At 31.6% G+C, this 19,882-nt stretch overlaps 2 protein-coding genes across 2 annotated transcripts; both read right to left on the bottom strand.

Annotated features, from left to right (window-relative positions):
• Positions 1-12,463: 12,463 nt before the first annotated feature.
• Positions 12,464-12,616, bottom strand: K441DRAFT_535424 (uncharacterized protein; the record flags this gene model as incomplete). The annotated part of the gene is made up of 1 exon (XM_067642370.1): positions 12,464-12,616. A coding segment is annotated over one exon (153 nt), but the record flags the coding sequence as incomplete, so codon positions are not given.
• Positions 12,617-17,812: 5,196 nt separating this feature from the next.
• Positions 17,813-17,968, bottom strand: K441DRAFT_533747 (uncharacterized protein; the record flags this gene model as incomplete). Its single annotated transcript, XM_067642302.1, has 1 exon — positions 17,813-17,968. A coding segment is annotated over one exon (156 nt), but the record flags the coding sequence as incomplete, so codon positions are not given.
• Between the last annotated feature and the right edge of the window lie 1,914 nt (positions 17,969-19,882).

The raw sequence follows: 19,882 nt of genomic DNA, 5'->3' as shown, positions 1-19,882 counted from the left end.
GATAGTGCCGCTTACCGTAATATTACTAATGCTATTAACTATAAACTTAGAATAAAAGGCGACTAATATAGTAGAGAATCTAAGGGTTATAATTACACCCTAAATTGTTAATTTAGGCTTCTTAATCTTATTATCTTTCTTTTTTACGTTTAAATCCTATATAAGCTGTTTTTAGTTTACTCCGCCTTTAGATATAGCCGCCGCTCTAACGCTAATCTATGCGATACCACGGAGAGATATACCCTGCTTAACTTAGGAGGATTTGCGCTTAGGAGCCCTTTAGCTTAAAGTATTACATATTTTAGTATATAACTTTAATTAAAATATAAGGTAGTAAACGTATATAATTAGGAGGATAATAGCTATTCCGCGGAAAAGCTCCCGATTAAGTATAAAGCTATTAGGGCTTATGGCTATATAGGTTAGTATCTATTATAGGTTTAAAGCTATTATTAAACTTACTTAATAGTATAAAGTAAAAGGTAGTTAGAATAATTAGACCGCTAATGTATAGAGCTAAAAGACCGGCCATAGTATCTGCTACTGTTATATTAAAATGTTGTTTTATCTGGTTAATACCTCTAAAGAAGAAGCATATACTAAGAATAAGTTGTAAGTTTAAAAGTATACTACTAATTAAGGAAGTTTTAATAATGGTAATCTAGCCTTTAGTTAGGGCTAAAATAGAGATAATTAATTTAACAGCGTTTCTGCGCTAAATGTTAGATAATATTAGGACAAATAAGAAGCGGAGAAACGTACCTAAAAGTTATATTTAAAAAACCACCTAATATATCACCGGCGCGAAGCGCAATCTCTTTAGTAGTGTAGCTAAGCATTATAGTAAGCGGAATAATAGTAATAAAGTTAACGATAAATATGGTAATACTATTAGCGTAAAGATAATTAATTATAAAGCTAATAGGAATAGTAAAAAGAAGTATATTTATCTATAAGCTAAATAAGACAGCACAAACCTAATCCTTGGCAGGTATCTTATGCTTTAAAGCTACTTTTAGCCTTTTCTTTTTAGTTATTAGCCTAGGATATAAGGATCTTCGTAGGCCTATACTAGCCTCTTTATTAGGTCGTTTATTGTTAAACCCCGTTTAAGCTGCTTAATAGGCTTTTAAGAGTGTTGCTAGATCTAAATATACTATTATAAGTACGGCTTTTAATTGTTCCTAGAAAGAGTAGAATAGAGAAGGGCGATTTTATAGTCTAGAGGGTACCTATATATAGTAAAGACTAAGAAGTTTAATAGTACTTAGGCTAACACCGACGCCTTAAATCCACAATAGTGCGTTTAGCTTTTTTTTTTTAGTTAATTTTATAAGCGAGGATTTAAAGCAAATTCTAGAATAGTTATTATAGAGGAAAGGAGGATTAACATTAATAACTAGATAGAATGGCTAGTAAAAAAAGGAGAAGATAGAGTGTTCTAATAGACAAATAATAAGTAAAAAGTAAACCGACTACTTATAAAAATAAGGATGTAGTAAAACGTATAAATAAGGGTATAAGTCTATATGCCTCTAAGTACTAGCTGCCCACTATCTTAAATATAAGTCCTCCCTTAACGCAAGGCAGATTAATAGGAGTTATTATACCGCCTATATAAGGCGGAGCGCTTATAAAGGGCTTAGCTAGAATATTAATTAAACTATCTTATAACGCACTAATAGCTCCTTTGCTATAGATAGGGAGTAAATATATAAGATTAACTGGCTAAGATAAGTCTACTGCTTAAGCAGTGTCCTGCTCTATAAAGGGTGGGCGTTAGGAGTAAACTATATAATGCTACTCCTACTAGGTAAGGCGTCATTAGGAGGTTATTATTAGCTTTTAGTTTTAGTTTATAACTTTATATAAACGCCTCTAAACCCTACACTATTAGGGCTATCTAAAAGCTAAGTTACTTATTTACCTTATCTTAACCTTAAGCCAGGCTCGTTAGCTATTAATTTATTAAGGTAATAGGAAGTTACATTAAGGCGTATAATAGGGCTTAAGTAAAGCCACGTAACTAGATGGGCATTGCTATATAAAGCAACGCTTAACTAGCTACCTCTATATCGCCATCTTAGAATAATTAGAAGAAAGGAGTTAATATTAGCCCTTATTGTTTAATATAACCCTCCTATAAAGGTATAGTAAGTGGGGTATAAATAAGGAAGGATTATGCTCTTATTATGGCTGTATTATAGTACATTCGTAATACTATGCTAGTATCCCTAAGTTAGTAAATTAGCTTAACTTTTAAGGCACAGTTAAAGCGGAGCCTACTATTAGCTCTCCTATTAGCTAAGCGGTAAAGAGGAGCAGGATATAAAAGGCCTCTATATCCTTTAACTAGACCTATATTAAGTATAGTATCCTTTAAGGAAATCCCTCCTTACTTTCTTATAAAGACACTTAAACTATTAGCTGCCTTATTTCTTTAATAATAAGCAACTTAGAAGCCACGATAGAGGATACCACATTATATTAGATTAAGGTGCGCTCTAAATATTAAATCCTTTATAGGATACCGCTAATAGAGCTAAGATATACCGCTTATTTCTAATCCTAAGGGCTCCAATAAGGCCGTTAATATAGTAGGGTAGGTATGCGATAGTTACTTCCCCATAGTTTTGTCTATTTGCTAGCTTACTAATATAAGTAGGATATCTAGTTAGTACTAAAACGTAAGAGTAATTTAGAGAATAATAAGGCCGATACAGAAGAAACTATAAGGAAATATTTACCCCGCACTAATAAGATAAAGAAGTCGTCTTAATATAGCCTGTTTAGTAACTCCTTCTAATAAAGCTTATTAACCTTAGCTTACTCTATTAGGGGTAATAGAGAGACTAGGTAGCTTAGTTAATTAACTTAGCTATAAACTTAGCCAACTTAAAGGGAAAGTTAGCAGCCTTAAAAAAAGCAACCGCTATATTATGGGTTATCTAGGGAAGGTTAACGATCAGATTAATAGCTTAAGAAGTAACTAGAAAGAAATAGAAGATACTATTAGGCGGTTTTAAAACGAAATCTATATTCTTAAGAGAGGCAGTAATAAAACTTTAGATTATAGAGGTAAATAGGTTATAAAGGCTAGAAACAAAATTACGGCATTTAAGAGGAAAAGGGCATACTTAGTCTAAGGATAGAGAAGTCTATAGAATTAAGGAGGAAATTTATTAGCTTAAATGGTACGCTCTTTAGTTATTATATCGTTTACTTATTAAAGGAAATTTATATATTAGATTTAAGCTAGAACTAGCCCTGCCCTTATAGTAAGTATTTACCGCATTTAAATACTTAATTAGTAATAAGTTAGTAGATCTAACTAAGCTTAGTATCTAAAGCGAGCAGAACCACGTTCCCCTATTATATATTTAAGTCTAGTTACTCTTTACTAGCGTCTTCTTTACTAGTAGAAGATAGAATTTGTCCTTAAAATAGAAGTTAGTTTGTAAAATAATAGAAGAAAATAAGGGTTTCTGGGTCTGGAGGCTATAAAGGCTAATCTATAGATGTATAGATAACTAGATAACATTAACTATTACGCCGCGCTATAACATATATATCCGCCTAGTAATACCGCTATAATCTATCGGCTTTATTTAGGCCTTATTTAGTAACTTTTTTCTACCTATAAGATTCCACCGTTTTAACCACTAAAAATTTAAAATAGAATAAATAGGTTAAATAAATTGAATAGGTCAAAAATTAAACAGGTTTAGGCTTTCCGTTTAGTAGATTAGCCTATTTAAATAGCTTAGCAGCTAAAATTAAGGCTTAAAACGGCTGTTTTAACTTTATCGCGTTTACTGTAATTCTACGGCCTAAAGTAGTATAGAGTGCGCGATTTCTAAGTCTTAGCCGCGAAATAGTTATTAAATAGGTAAAAATTAAAAAGTACCTCTCTAGGTACTTTTCAACACCTACCTAGCCGTTTCGACGTTAATCTGGCCATCTATATACTATCCTGCCCAATTTATAAAGTCTTTAATCGTGTATATTAAGCACATAATCGCGATTAACGATTCTACTAAACGATAGACATCTACTAGTTCATTTTACACCCCTGCAAGGCATTAACTCGTAGCGCTTACAATTAGAGCTATTTAGCGTTAAAGATTCAAATAGGTCGAATTTTAGTAGTCAAAACGGTAGAATCTTATAGGTAGAAAAAAAGTCACCAAATAAGGCCTTAAAAGTCTGTCCCACCTTATATACAGTCCCACCTTATACACAGCACCAAAATACATCTTTTTAAAATACTTATATCTTAATAACCATAATAGCTATTTATACAAAATTGTAAATATAGCTTATTAAATAATAAGAAAAGCTTTTTATAAAATAAAAATATAAAAATAATATAATTTATAGTAAAATATAAAAGAAAATCACTTTTATATAGGTTAAAAAATAAAATATATTGTATAAAGTCTAATTTTAAAAAAATGATTTTATAAAAAGCTTTTCTTACTATTTAATAAACTATATTTAAAATTTTATATAAATAGCTATTATGGTTATTAAGATATAAGCATTTTAAAAAGACGTGTTTTGTATAATTTTGGTGCCGTATATAAGGTAGGACTGTGTATAAGGTAAAACAGACTTCTAAGGTCACTAAATGCTTTCGAAAATTATCATTTATAGCTTACTTTAACCTTAACTATACTTTCTACTTTAAGGAATAAGAAATTTCTTATAAAGATTTTCGCAATCACGTTTATCTCTTTTAGCATTTATTAAAAATTAAGGCGTTAATTAGGATTTCCTTAGCTTAGTATTATGTTTTTATATAGTTGCTTCTATGTTAAGAATCTCTTATTATTATCCGCACGTAAATAAATAAGTTCTTATATATTAGATTAAAGTTAAAGACTCGCTTATAGTAAGTAAGCTTAATAAGTCCTCCACCTTTATATACTTAGTAGTAATAAGTCAGCTGCCCTATAACTTGCTTAGTTCTTAAGGTCGTCACTTTACAGATATCTTAGAATTAACCTTTATCGACCTATCCTCTTTAACCTAGTCAAAATGTGCTAGAGTCTTCTTAACTAAAATAGGATAGAACCTTTCCTTTAAAACAGTTAGTATATTCCATATAATAATAGCAAGAAGAGGGCCTACTAGGTCTTATAGGTTTAGAGGCTATATAGGTTAATCTATAAACGTATAAATATAAAATCGACCATTGCGCCGTATAAGAATATAGCAATCTACGTCAAAGTATTGCTTTAATCTATCAGCCTTTTCTAAGAAGGTCCCCTTTTGCTTTCAAAAGTTCTTATTTATAGCTCGCTTTAACCTTAATAGTGATCTTTGCTTTAGATATATAACTATAATAAATAATTAATAGCTTAGTAGCTCTTTAGTGTTTTTATAGAATAACTAGGGTATAGGTTAACTCTAAATTTCATATTAATAAGGTGGGAATGTTAAGAATAAATATAGGATATATCCCTTAATATTAGCCTAAGTTGTAACTCTAAGAACTAAATCTTATTCTAAGAACTGGGTCTAATTCTAAAGACTATATTCTAATTCTAAAGACCGTATCCTAATTCTGTTTTTAGGAAACGGGCCTATTAACTATTAGGAACGCTTACTAGGCCAAATATACTAAATACGGCTAAAAAGGTAAACCTACTTATTTACGGGCGGTTAGTAATTCTACCGCAATACTTTAGTAGTTAAGGTTTTAATATTCTTAAGATCGCGTATAGGCCACATCTATATAGCTAACGACGGTGTAAGGGATAGTATTAAGCTAAGCGGCTTAATAGTCTTAGGAGGGGTAAGTATAGGGCTATTTTTACCCTAGCTTAAATCGCAACCCAACCCTAAAGCTAAGCCCTAACCCTAGCCCTAGGAGACAGCTAATTAACTATTATAAAAAGGACGCGATTCTAAAAACCGGATCTAATTTTAAGAAACTAAATCCTAATTTCAGGGAACGGGTCGATTAACTGCTGTAAAAAGAGGTTAACTGTCTATATCTAGTATATTAGGTTTAGCTTATTTTAAAACCAGCTACGTAATTATACATAGGCGCTTATATAACTAACCCTAGTTAACCTACTCTCGGGAGCCCTATTATATTAGAGCCTTACGCGTTATAAAACAAACTAAAACCGGTTATTATAGCTTAATATTTAACTAAGCCCTATAAAGCCTCAGTCCGAGCTATATTAGATCGGCTTAACTTTTCCACACCCAATCTTTAATCTTCTATATTTACTCCTACCTTACTTCCTTCCTTATACTTTTCTCTTTAGTCATTTCCTTATTACAAGACGCGCTTAACATATTCTTAGCCTCCCTACACTTATCTACTATTATACCGTCCTTATATGCTAGCCTCTTTAATCTCCTCTTCTCGCCTACCTACCTACCTACTACGCGGCCCTCCTAATATAGCTCTTAGCGCGTTCGCTTATAATAGTAAATCTCTCTAGATTAAAGATAATTAAAACAAAGCCTATTAAGGAAGGACTAAATAACTTTCGCGATTTATTTAACTTAACTTATTAGAATCTAGGCATCCCTAGCTCTTTAGACTCATTGCATCAGATAGGCAATAAAGGTATTTATTAATTTATCCAATAAGTCCCCTCTAACATATATAGGGCTTAAAAATCTTATAGTTAACCTTATCCTAGTATTACAAAACCTTCCTACTACTTAATTACTGCTATCTAGCGCTAGCCGTGGCACTCTTCATAGCGACCTTCTCCAACTTAGCTCCTTAGTTAATTCTAACAACTTTAATATTAAACGGTTTACTCCTCTCCTAAAAACAGTTCTTAATTGCGAATTAGATAAGGACGTATAGAGTAATGCTATCGCCACTATAATAGAGTCTACACCTCTCCCCCAACCGCTGCCATTCCATATTTAAACTCTATATTAACGCAATATAAGTAGCTTTGCTAACTCATCTAAACATAAAAAATACGTAGATAATGTTCTAAAGGAGGAGCTAGGCCCTCTTTACGTTGGGATTCCTAACTTATATAAAGTATTCTTTAGGAAAGTAAAAGGCCTTAAGGCGGTAAGCGCCGCCATTTTTAAGAAATATAAGGAAGGGGATAATCCGCTATACGCCAAGGGCGGCTAGCGTAACTGGCCTAAAAGCGTAGAGCAAGATGATATCCTAAAGTGGTTTAATAACCTAATTGGATTATTTTTAGGCTTTATAGAAGAGTATAGGTCTGCCCTAAAGATATAACAAAAGCTCGTTATATACACTAAGCAGCCCTTATAAGGGTCTACGGCGAAGCAAAAGCTAAATATCGGTTTTATAGATAATCTAATAGCTAGCGAAAGCTCTTAATGCTATTAGTCGCATATACTTATGCTAGGAGAGCTAAAGAGTAATTTAAACACCAATATACCCTCACAGGCATAGTTTAATTTAGGGAAATATATAAGAGAAGTCTTCGCTACTTAGGACACTCGTCGCTTCGTTCTAGGCTTTACCCTCTATAGATCTATTATATGGTTATAGGAGTATAACTAGGTAGGAGGCATTATATTATTATTATTTAATATTAATAAAGACAGACTATAATTTACCTTAGCGATATTAGAATTTCTCTAAATAAATAAGGAGCAGCTTGGGTTTAACCTTACTATTCTAATATCGGACAGTAAATAATATATTAAGGTTATACGCAACAGTTAGACTAAGCGTCTTATCTTTAACAAACTTATAAAGCGTATATGCTATGTCACTAGTCGAGCAACTACTTGCTAAAAAGTATACCGTAAAGGGACACCTAAGATACCCCTTATTATTAAAGACTCATAGCAGTACCTAGAGCGCGAGAAAGAAGATAAACTACTACTTAAGGTAATAGAGAAAGGAGTAGTTAATATAGCCAGGTACTATTACCATAAGACTATTTACATAGGTAGACAAAATAATAACATCTTTAATATCCGTAAGGGGCTAGATATTATAAAAGCAACAAACTATAAGCCAAAAGGCTTAATAATGCCTCTAAAATCGGCCGTAGCGCAAATTAGTATAAGGAAAGGCCGCAGTTCTAGCAAAAAGAGGTCTTCCAGCTACAGCGCCCCATTACCGCCCGGTAAGCGCCTATATTCAACCTTTCCAACTAAGCGCTCTATTGTATAGAATCGCGTATATTAACGCGTTATTACTAGTAACTACAAAAAACCTCTTTATAAGGTAAGCTCTTGGGCTACAATACTTACTACACTAAAGGGTGGCATTAAAGGATACAAGTCTTTATATATATAGGCTAGTATTATCTAATATAACATTTTAATAGGCAACCTTATAATAAATAAAAAAGACAACAATTCTTCTTAGCCGGCATTCTTAATTAACTTCAATCTCGCAATTAAAGAGAAGTAAGAAGGACCTTTAGGAGCACGGGGTAAGACTAGTATAAGAGCATTTATAGCTATAGGAGTACTTCTAGGCAAGAAACACTCCTTTAGGCATAATCTAGAGTCGTTTTTCTAGGTGCTTTTCTAGATATACGTACACTATAACGGGCTAGGTAAAGATATCGGTCTAATTAAGTTTAAGCGTTAGAACTATAAGAATACCACTAAGTTAGCTAAGTTAAAATTAGGGCTAGTAAATAGGGAAGGGCATTTTCTTAATTATATAGCTAAGGCATTTATACCTTACTACCAGCCACTAGTCCTATAGGTTAATAAGCTGCAAAAGGTAGTTTTCCTAATAAATAGGAGGTAGGAGAAGAAAGATAGGGGGCTTTATTCCTAGATAAAAGAGATTCTCTAGCAAGCATAGAAGGATCTAAAGGTGCTAGCAGAGTAGATAAAATAATATTTCATTATCTTATGCTCTTCTACTACATAAGTAAAGTTTTGCTAAGATTTAGTCAGGGGCTTATAACTAGCGGCTAAGGCGTAGGTAGTAATATTTAATAAAACGCATATAAAATAGGGTAGGGTAAGTCGCCTAGGTTAAATAAACCTAGGAAAGTAGACAACCTAACCGCCTTATTACAATAATGTGTCTCGTTTTAACCGTAGTGTAGTTATAATCGTGATTATAATTAGCCTTTATAAGGTATAAATAATATCCCCTCCCCTACAGAGACGTCATTGTATATTAGCATCTCTATACTAGCCAGTCTACCCCATAAAGGGCTCTTATATTAATTTAAAAGTTAGGTAGCCTTTTAGCAAGCAGGACAGAGAAACTATTTTCCTAATCCCTCTTCTAGTTTCATGAATCCTAAATCCTAAAACTATAATTTAGGAAATAGGATCTAGATTTACAAATCGTAGAATCATAAATTAGGAAATAGAAAACTAATTTTAGAGATATAACCTTAACTTTAATAGCGCCAGCTAGGGAAGCGAGTGAAAGAAAGGCCCCTATTAAGCTAGATACCCATAATAATATATAAAATAGAATGGGACAATATTTAAGTAATTTCTTTTACTAAATAATTTGCCATGCTCTTTAAACTCCTTATTAAAGCTATTACTATTACTCTTCTCGTTTATATATTTATTATTTTATAGCTTAAAAGACTAAGAGAATATATACATTATCGTCTATATCCGCGGATATTCTTTAGGACCTTTTTATTATATAAAATAAAGCACTCCTTTAGAGACAATCTATCTTCTACAGGACTATCTAAGACGTAACCTTCTTAGTTAAGCACGAGAGCTAGCCCATAACTTCCGTTACTAGCTCTACAGGGGCTATAACACTTATAACTATCGGCCGTTAAATAGGGGACACTTACCTACTTACGACGATAATCTAGAAGATAGTCCTCTAACGCCCCTAAATAAGAAGAACTGCCTAGACCTTATATTTAAGGATAAAGATAAGCGCTCCTATCTTCCTAAGCATAAGGGTTAAGGTTAAGTCTTTTAAGGACGTTAATAGTAAGTAAGTAATATGCGTAAACCTTTTATACTTTACTAATGCAATAACAGTCAGCTTTAAGTAATATTAGTAACGGTCTATAAGTATTTTATTACTCTTATACTTTAGTTAAAGTGTTTTTAGTTACGGGATCGCACTATTAGATGTTTTTGTGTCTATATAGGATACTTTAATAGAACTATTAAGAGATACCTTTATAGACTTGCCTACGTATTTCTTTAAGTATATTCCACTAATAAATAGTTAGGGTTCCTTCTAATAGTAAATTCTACGGAAAAAGCATAGGGTAACTCTTATTAGATATGCCTTATTCTTAAAAAAACTAAAATAAATATAACTTTATATTGCCTAACTAACGGATTTACCCTCCTATTTTGGTAAAATAGCTACTACACTAAGGACTATACTAAGATTTTCTTTTATATCCTAACTATTAGCTAACGCTGCCTTTTAGTTAATTACTTATATAAAAACTATATATTAGCGAAACTGTTCTAAATGGCCTTTTAAGCTCCGCCTAATATATATTTACGCCACATATAAAAATAGCCTTTAAATATTACGGACCGAAGATTTATTTCGAGTTACGGTAACACTACTTAATTAATTTAATTCTTCCTTAAACGGCGTATATAAGCCAAAACCCTTACTATAGAAGGAGTACGAGCCCTAAGCTCTATAAGGAATTTAAGAATATTAGCTATACCTAAAATAACGCTTACGCTACTCGCCGCTATACGCCTATACTGGCTTAGTGCGTTAATATTAGCACCTGCCTTAATAAGTAGCCGAAGTATATCCATATATCCGTTATTAGCCGCATAGTGCAGTAGTGTATTAGCGCCTTAATTAAATAGGCTTATATCCCAAAAGTCCCTCCCTAAATCCCTAATCTAATTAGCAGAGATATCTGCGCCCTTATTAATAAGAAGTTAAATAGCATCCGTAAATCCCCATCTAGTAGCAAAATATAATAGCGTAAAGCCGGAAATATTACGCTCTAAGACATCTACTCCCGCCTTAAGCAGTAGCTTTATTAAAATAGTTTTTCCTTACCCCACTAGGAGGTGTAACAATGTATTTCCATAAGGATCTCTTAGGTAGATATTAACCTTTTTTTTTTTTAATAAGGATTTAAAAGTAAATACGCGGTCGTAAATAGCGGCCCATTTTAAAACTAACCCCCTTTTTCTTTCTCCATAGTAGAGTATAACGTTACTAAGTCTAGTTATTAGATAGCTAGAGAGCTCGTAGGTATACATAAGAGCGATAAAATAAAGCTTGCTTATTAGAGCTATATATAGATAATTCGCCGACTAACTAAGTAAGCTTAAACTCGCTAGATTAAGATAATCTATAACTATAAAGAGGAGTTCTAAAGAAAGGTTAACTAGATAAAGGGCCACTATAGCTATAGAAGCGATTATTACCGGGCTATCGACCTAGTAAGAGGGTTAACTTAACTTAATTAACCCTATAAGGAGGGGTATAAGCAGAGGTAGATATAGCAAAAAATCTTAAAGGCAGAAAATAAAGAAAGTTTAAAAGGGCTATAGTTATATAAGAAGGTTAATATTAGAGCATTTATACGGAATCCTAAGCACTGCCTTTAATAGTATATTAATTCTCCTACATTTAAGGTATAGTTCTATAGAGTTTAGATTTTAATTTTTCTAATCTAGTATACGCTAAACTGGATTCCAAATTCGTTTTCTAGAAAAACAACTTCAGAATCAAGATTTCGATTTACGCTAACATAAATTTATTCTTTAGAAAAATTAACCTTTAGTTTTAAGGGACATAATAGATCCTTTAATTAAACTATAACAATTGCCCTAGCTATATTTTCTATAAACTTATTTTTAAAAACCTAAAACTTAAGTATTTAGGCAAATTTATTAAAGGAATAAGAGGTAGGAATAGTTAGGGTTACTAAAAGTTTAAACGGAATTCTATATTAAGCAATATAACAATATATATATATTTTACTTTATAGTTAAATTACTTCCGTAAATACAAATCTGGTTATTATAAGCATTAGTCCATTTAATACTATTTTAGCTATTCCTACCGTTTGCGTTTTAACGGAACGCTTAAAAGAGGCCTCTTTAGTACTTAATAATCAATACAGCTAAATGGGGTATCTAGACCTTAAATTATTACCAACTACTAAAGTGTCTTTAGAAGCCTACTAATTACTCTTAGCTTACTTATAATCCCTCTAATTAATATATATACCTCCTTATCCATACTTTCCGTAGTAAAGTATATACGCCGTCTAAATAATAGGACGCCCTTTAGTATAGACTCTATATAAGCTACCAACCGCCTAAAGATAAGAAAGAAGAAAGAGGTCCTAATAAGGGTATAATAAAGGTTCTCTCTACCTTAATAATTAAGAGTTAAACGGCAAAATATAGTCCCTTAATACTAGAAGTTACTATTAACAAAATAAGGTACGTTATTAAGCTTAAGGTAGAAAATGGAAGTATAGATTAAATCCTTTACTAGGGTTGCTTATATGCTAAACATAATAGAATTATATACCAATTATTTAAGATCCTTAAGTAAAGATAAATTATTAATGTTCGGCTCCGGACCATTAAAAAATGCATTAAGATAATAGTATCGGCTACGCGCTTTCATCGGCACGCTATTATAGAACTTTTTCCATTCTCTTTCTCCATCTAAATTGGCCATAAATGTCTAGACTAGGCGTAAAATACATTAATCTATAACTAGGGATTATACTCCTACCTTATATTTATAAGCAGAAGAAGTGCTAGTCCCTAAAGAGAGTATAAAATCCAGTTAGCCCTTATCTAGCTAGAGAAATTAGCATTCCTAGAAAGCGATAAAATAAGGATTATTATACCTAAGGCCACTATCTTAGTAAGTACCTAGGTTATTAAGTACTTTAGGCTTAAAATACTATAGAGCCGTAGATATACAGGAAGCACTTTCCTAACGCAGTTAGTGGGAAACTTAAGTTAGGAAGGTAGGCTCTAGAGACTTACGCTTTATTAATTAATACGTTATACTCTAGTCGCTAAGCCTAAACAAGTTGGTACCCTTAAGTCAATATTAGTAAAATTAGATAAATAAATATCTCTAACCTATATACCGCACTCCTAAGGTCTTTATCCTCTATTATAGTTTAACATTAAATAAGGTATAGTTAGTCGCGTAATTGTTATTATCACCGCAACCTTCGTGTCGTTCTTTAGTAGATTAAACATTTTAAGAGAAATGCCCAGACTCTATTAGAACGCGCTCTTAATAGCAAATAAATTATACTAATAGTCTCTAATAAGAGCGCTAATAAGTCTTTAAAATCTTCTTGTTAAGAAAAGGCGTCCTTTTTAATCTTATGGAAAAGTCTTTCTAGTAAGCTCCTCAAATTAACGGAGAGACTTTTAGAGATCGCATGGCATAAAGTACATATTAATGCTAATTAGGCCGCCTTAAAAGTATATTAGGAGACGAATTATCTAACTAGCAACTAATACGTACTAACTAAGGTCCTATAGATATAGTTAAAATAATCCTAGAGCGGGCAACTAAAATGCTAAACTTATTGCTTAATGTAATTAAGGAAAGTAAGAGGTATAACGCTATAAATACCGCCTCCATCTATATAAAGAATATAAGTGCTAGCTATAGGTAGAATAAATTAGAAGCTAGATGTTTTTTTAGGGTACCCTATAAAGTAAGTAAGAAAAAATAATAAACGTATACTTCTCCGACTTCGGTTTTTAACTAAAGGTCTTAATGCATATATTATAGACCGTATAGCCATAGTTAAAGACCTTCTTAGGCATCCTTATTAGACAGCAAAAGTAAGATTTATAGCTCTTAAACAGTATAAATTGTGGCTAAAAGGACTTAAGTCATTAATAATATATAAGTAAGGTACTCTCTATAGCGGGCTGCGATACCACTTTTATAAATAAGGCTTCCATTTCCTCTTAAATAGCCAAAATAAATTTTTATTGCACATCTTTATAAATAGTATAATTATAAATCGCGTTTCTGTAAGCGTTTGCAAAAAGCGTATTAAAAATAAGCGACGGAAGGAAATCTACGCCGATTAGCTAAATAGTCGATTAGTATATTATACGACTCTTATAATAAGATCCTAGCGTATAACTTACTAGTAGTAAAGCAGAAGCAGTTAAAGGTACTATAAAATACCATAGCTATACCTAGCTTAGCATTTCACGGATCAATTCTTATAGATGCTTTTAGAATTCTCGCACGGTAAATCCTTAAGGATGAGATAACTAAATAAAATAGAAAGATAACTTATCTAAGCAAAATTTATCTATTATAATTGTAGAAAGCGCTTCGACATAGCGCATATTAAAGAGAAATCTATTATATTGGCGGGCCTATACAGCCTCTATAGAGGCTAAAAGAAGGCGTTTACGTAATATAGAGGAATAAATACTATAATTCTATTTCTAATTTAATCTAAGGACTTAAATGCTATAGAAATGGGCACCTAAGTCTTTTTTAATATTGTCTTCTTATTCGTATTCCTTAACACTTTTTATAACTATTCTTATATTAGTCTAGAGCTTAGCTTCCGCAATAGACGGGTTAAATATAGTAGATAAAGTATTAAGAACTACAAGTATATAAGGAAGAGTAGATTAAGGGAGGCTATATAGTAGAGGCTTAGTAGCTTAGCATGCTAAATGCTTTAATACACTATAAAGCCCGCCTAGGTTTAAAGTAAAGTAATATATAACGTTTAAAAGAGGAGCAAGGACGTAAGCAGAAAGAGAATTTATAATTTCTTTCGCCGAGCAATGGCCTGATTTCAACTATTTAATCTATTTTACTATTTTGTACCCGTTTTATAGGCTAGGTACAAAATCTAATAAACTATAATTATAGATCTTAGAGTTAATGTATATTAACGAGCTGTTATCTCTTTATATCTTTAAGTCACTTTAAAAATAGACCTAATAGTAGGAGTTTATTAAAGATGGATTATTTTTCTCGCTAAGGATTTGCCTAAGGAGCTTAGATTTAGTTTATCTACTAATAAGTATAATAAAGGAAGGAGTTACGTTAGGCTTTAACGAAAGAGACCTAAAAGTATAACAATAAACTCTTAACACACTCTTACTCCTTATATAGGTAATCCTTATCTAGGGTAGGTTGTTTATACTTAGGTAGAAAGAGATATAACTAGCACTAGCTTAACCTCTACTGTTTAATAGGGACTAACGGCTATTTATATTTCCGAAGTAGGCCTATTATATTATAATCTTAGCGTTTAATTACGAATTATATATAAATGCCGGATTTAAATATCCTAATTATAAAATCTGAAATCCAGATTTCGGAATCTAGAATCTAGCTTAGCGTGGGCCGGATCGGAAAAATAAAATACACGGTTTAATATTTTAACCATACTTAGGAAACCGAATCGCAACTCTAAAGTTTAATTTCTTTAGAAAGTAGTAGCTGCGGGTATTCTCTTTTTAAGCAAGAATATAGCGTTTTAATGCCCTATATAAGGAGTAGGCACAAGAAAGGGATTTATACACACTATTCTTACATTATTTATACGAGCTTATAGGATTCCTACTTCGCGCTTTATATCTCTAGAGCTCTTTACCTATTAATAATTACTACTACTTTAAAGCTCCTATATAGATTTCCACTTTAGTAGTAAGTATTCTCGCCGCTTAAGTATAACTACTTACTGTGCTAATAAACAGTTATAAAGAATATTGCTGCTTAATCTGCTAATTAAAATATTATTATTAATAGCCGAGAACCTATAAGTGGAGGGATATATTAACGCTTTCGCCTAGATAAACAACCGCCTTTATAGTATTCTAAATCCCTACCTTTATCGCTATAATGTTAAACGGGAGAATAGTACGGCACTAATATGGGCTGCGAAACAAGGACAAGATGCGACTACTTAAAAATCTCTTAAAGCCGCAAAAATTGGAATAGTAACTTAATATCGATACTACGGGCGTGCGGATTTATTATAGGCAGTAAGAAACGGACACAAATTAGTAGTATGGCTATTAATTAGAAGTGGACTTAGTAGTTTTAACCCAAAGGACTTTTTATATAAGCTATTGTGCGCCATAAGGTTTAGGCAAACAATAGTAGTGCAGCTACTCTTAGAAAGCGTTAATATAAACTATAAATAGGAAAACGGCCGGACACCGCTATTACTAGCCGTAGAAAAGGGGTATAAAAATATAGTTTAACTGCTTCTAGAATATAAAAATGTTTATATTAATATAAGAGACCGCATTAGTCGGATACTACTATTATAGGCTGTTGATTATAAGTATAATATAGTAGTATAACTTCTAGTTAAGCATAGGGGTATTAATATTAACTTAAAGGACTTCTTAGATAGAACGCTATTATCTATAGCTAAAGTATATAGGGATGCTACGATAGTCTAACTGCTTCTAGAGTACGAAAGTAATAGTCTAAAATCTATAGACTAGTATAGTAGTATAAGCAGTTCTTTAATTTAACGTTAAAGGATAGGTAAAGATTAGCCTAGAGGTAGTCTAACTCTAGTATATAGATTAATTAGTAGGTTAATAGTTCTTAATAATACAGCAGATATAAAATTTTATAGATTAGCTAACTCCTCTTCCTACTAATTAATGCAATTATTTCCTATACACCTTAACCTCTTAGAGATTTACTTCCCTTCTATACCAGTTCTTACTACATACTTAGCCCGGCTTTATATTTAGCTATAGCAATTATATAGTTAGCAGCACAGCTTAGCATATTTAACAACTACAACCTTAATTAGTATTTAGCTATATTTAGCAACAATTTTTAGTTATTTAATTTATACCTTATTGTTTTTATAACCTAGTTAAATAGTAATCTTTTCCACTTATAAGATTGCTAAGAACTATATAGTTACTTAGTTATAACTATAGCAAGATATAGGGTAACAAGTAGAGAGTAGATACTAGTAATAGTAAATTATACCAAACACTATTAGGTTTACATTTCTATCTTATTAAACTTAGTCTTTTAAATTTAGGCCTTTATAAAGCTATTACTTTCTAGCTTTTCCCTCTATATAGTAAGCTTCTGCTTAACTAAAGGTTTAAGTGCTTTAGTTATTAACTTTCCCCATTATAAGACCCTATTACCCCACTTTGCTAGATTTTCTATATCCCTACGGAGTGTTTCCACCTTACCTTAAACTTACTTTAATTACCTAATTTTTTTTTAGCCTTAATACTATTAAATAACCAAGGAAATGCATTACCCTTTTAGTTGCAATACTATAGCTTCTAAAGCCTTAACTTAACTACTACTTGGCCGATTAAAGTGGTTTTAAAATAGTGGAATAGATATATAGAAATTTGCTAGCTTTATTAAGGAAGGAGACTAAAGAGTAGGGTTGTTTAATGTATAATTGATATCCGGAGTCTTGCTAGGGTTATAATAGCGTAGGTCTAGGGCATTGGATAATATACTTCTTAAGATAATTAGAGGCTTAAATCAACAAATTAATAGAAGATATTAAGGTTTATTAGTATATATAATATACTATATATTAAAGTAGTGGGCAAGGGTAGTTTATAATATATCTGCTAAGAGTAATCCACCAAAGGACCTCTATTTTCACTTAAAATAAATAAGCGCTCTATTTTAAGCTAAGACAATTTACTTTTTAGGCTAAAAGGACTAATTTATTACTTTTTTAATTTTATACAGCTTATTAAACGGATATTAGAATTGGAAAACGGACAATAGATTTTTAAATAGATACTTAAAAAGGCAAAGACTATTCCTAAAATTACACTTAGCCTCCTATTCTATTGCTACCTTTATTCTATAATATAAACAACTTAAATAACACTAACTTGAGATAATGCTCTAAACACCGCCCATCTCCCTTAGTAAATGTAATAAAATAATGCTATAAGGATTAGTAATTAAGGCAAGAAAATAATAAAATATTCTTATTAGCTTAGAGAATTTCGCGAACGCTATCTTCTTTAAATTAAACAGATTATCTAAAAAATCTATTAATTAGTTATAGCTACTCTAATGTTTAGAATTATATAAGCCGAATACCTTATTAATAGCCCTTTGCTCTTAAATATAGTTTATATCTCTAAGCTATAGTCGGGGGCGCCTCTCTATATAAGCTAGTAATATAAACCCTAAATCTTTTAAGTTAGTATTTAGGATAATATTAGGAGCATATTTAACAGCCTCTTTAAAGTTTACTATATTAAAGTTAGTATAATAAATAGAGCTCTTTGCAGAAAACTTATAGAGCAGCACTTATATATCTTGGCCGGATATATAAATTAATATAAGGCTAACCCGGTAATATGAAATTCCTAGCTTCCTAAGGTAGTTAAGTGCGTTAAAAACCTAACTCTTAGTACTTAACTATAAGTTAAAGAGCTTAAAAAACATACTAAACGCATAATAAACTATAACTGCGCTTCTTCTAGTCTAATATAAATATAGATTATTTCTTTAAGTGTAAATTAACAGTATTTAACACCAATTCTTAGAAATTCGCCTTCTAAGAATACTTACTTAATCTTAACAATGTTATTATACGCTACTTACCTAAGAATATCCTTCTCTACTAGCTTATGCTCTTTTTTAAGCTTCCTAGATATAATCATACTAGGGATATACTTACGCTAATATATTACCTATTTAGTTTTACCCTATATAAGCGTGCCTAGGGTAATAAGCTCTTACAGCTGTTCGACACCGGAAGTATTATTTAATATCGCAACTAAGACTTCTAGGGAAGCGGCAGTATTTGTTTAATTTAAAAAGGCTTTTAAAATTAGTACGCTAAGAGATATAATAAATTAGTGGATTATATTAGTATAACTTTTAGCTTTCTATATAAGGGCGGCTTTTATTAGAGCTATCGGAGCACTTTCCTTAAGGTTTAGTATCCTCTGCGGTTAAGGATACCTAGTAAACGCATTCTTAATTATATATCTACTAGAATCTATATATAGTAGCATAATTACTTATAGGGGGAAGTATCTACTATAGTAAGAGGTAAGCGCATTTTAAATGTCCTTATAAGATAGAAATCGGCTAGTGCGAATCTAAAATCCAGGAAACCGTTATTAGGAAATTGAATTTGGTTTTCGCGAATTAGAGCTTAGTTATTAAAATTAGAACACAGTTCTATCTTCTAAACTTTAACTTTTAATATTTACGCTTAAGGTTAAGCTTAATATCTTTTAAATAGGTATAAAGAAGCGCCTTTAAAATAGAGTCCTTAATTTATAGCAAGCTTCCCCACTATTATTAGGCTTTTAATAAATTTTTAACTCTGTTCCTTTAATACCCACTAAAAGTATACCTAAGTATCCCTATTTTTAACTACTTCGCCTAAGCTAGTTATCTAATAAGCACGTTTCTAAGCCTCCCTATTAGCGTTAAGAGTTAAGTCTAAAGGCTGCTCTAATTAAAATTATAAATAAAGCACCTTTAAACATCTTAACTCTAAAAGAATCCTCTAAACCCCTAATACTAGACAACTATAAAAGCCGATAGGTATGGCTATCCTAGTTAAAGTATAACTTATTAAATCTAGCAACTATCTAAATATTTCCTCCTTTTAAGCAGTATAACCTTTAAGTTAAAATCTAGTCGCATAACCAAATACGGGACGTGCTTAATGCTAAGGTTTAGCTATATATAAACTTCGTATAGCAGTTAACTCAACTATCTATAGATAACGCTATATAGTGTGCTATATATAATGATGTTACTACTACACTCTAGCAGTATACTTAAGATTACGCTTATATACTTATAGATAACAATTACCTAAGGGCCAAGATTTAGCGGCTTATAGTTTAAGTACTCTATATCTCTATACTTTCTACCTTTATAAACTAATAATAGCCAGTCTAACCGCTTATTAACTTTTATTCTTAACGCGTTAGCCCTAAA

This window comes from Cenococcum geophilum (genome assembly GCF_001692895.1).
Source record: "Cenococcum geophilum 1.58 unplaced genomic scaffold K441scaffold_2, whole genome shotgun sequence".
In the NCBI taxonomy this organism is placed as follows: Eukaryota; Fungi; Ascomycota; class Dothideomycetes; order Gloniales; family Gloniaceae; genus Cenococcum; species Cenococcum geophilum.
This window is presented reverse-complemented; position numbering and strand designations above follow the sequence as displayed.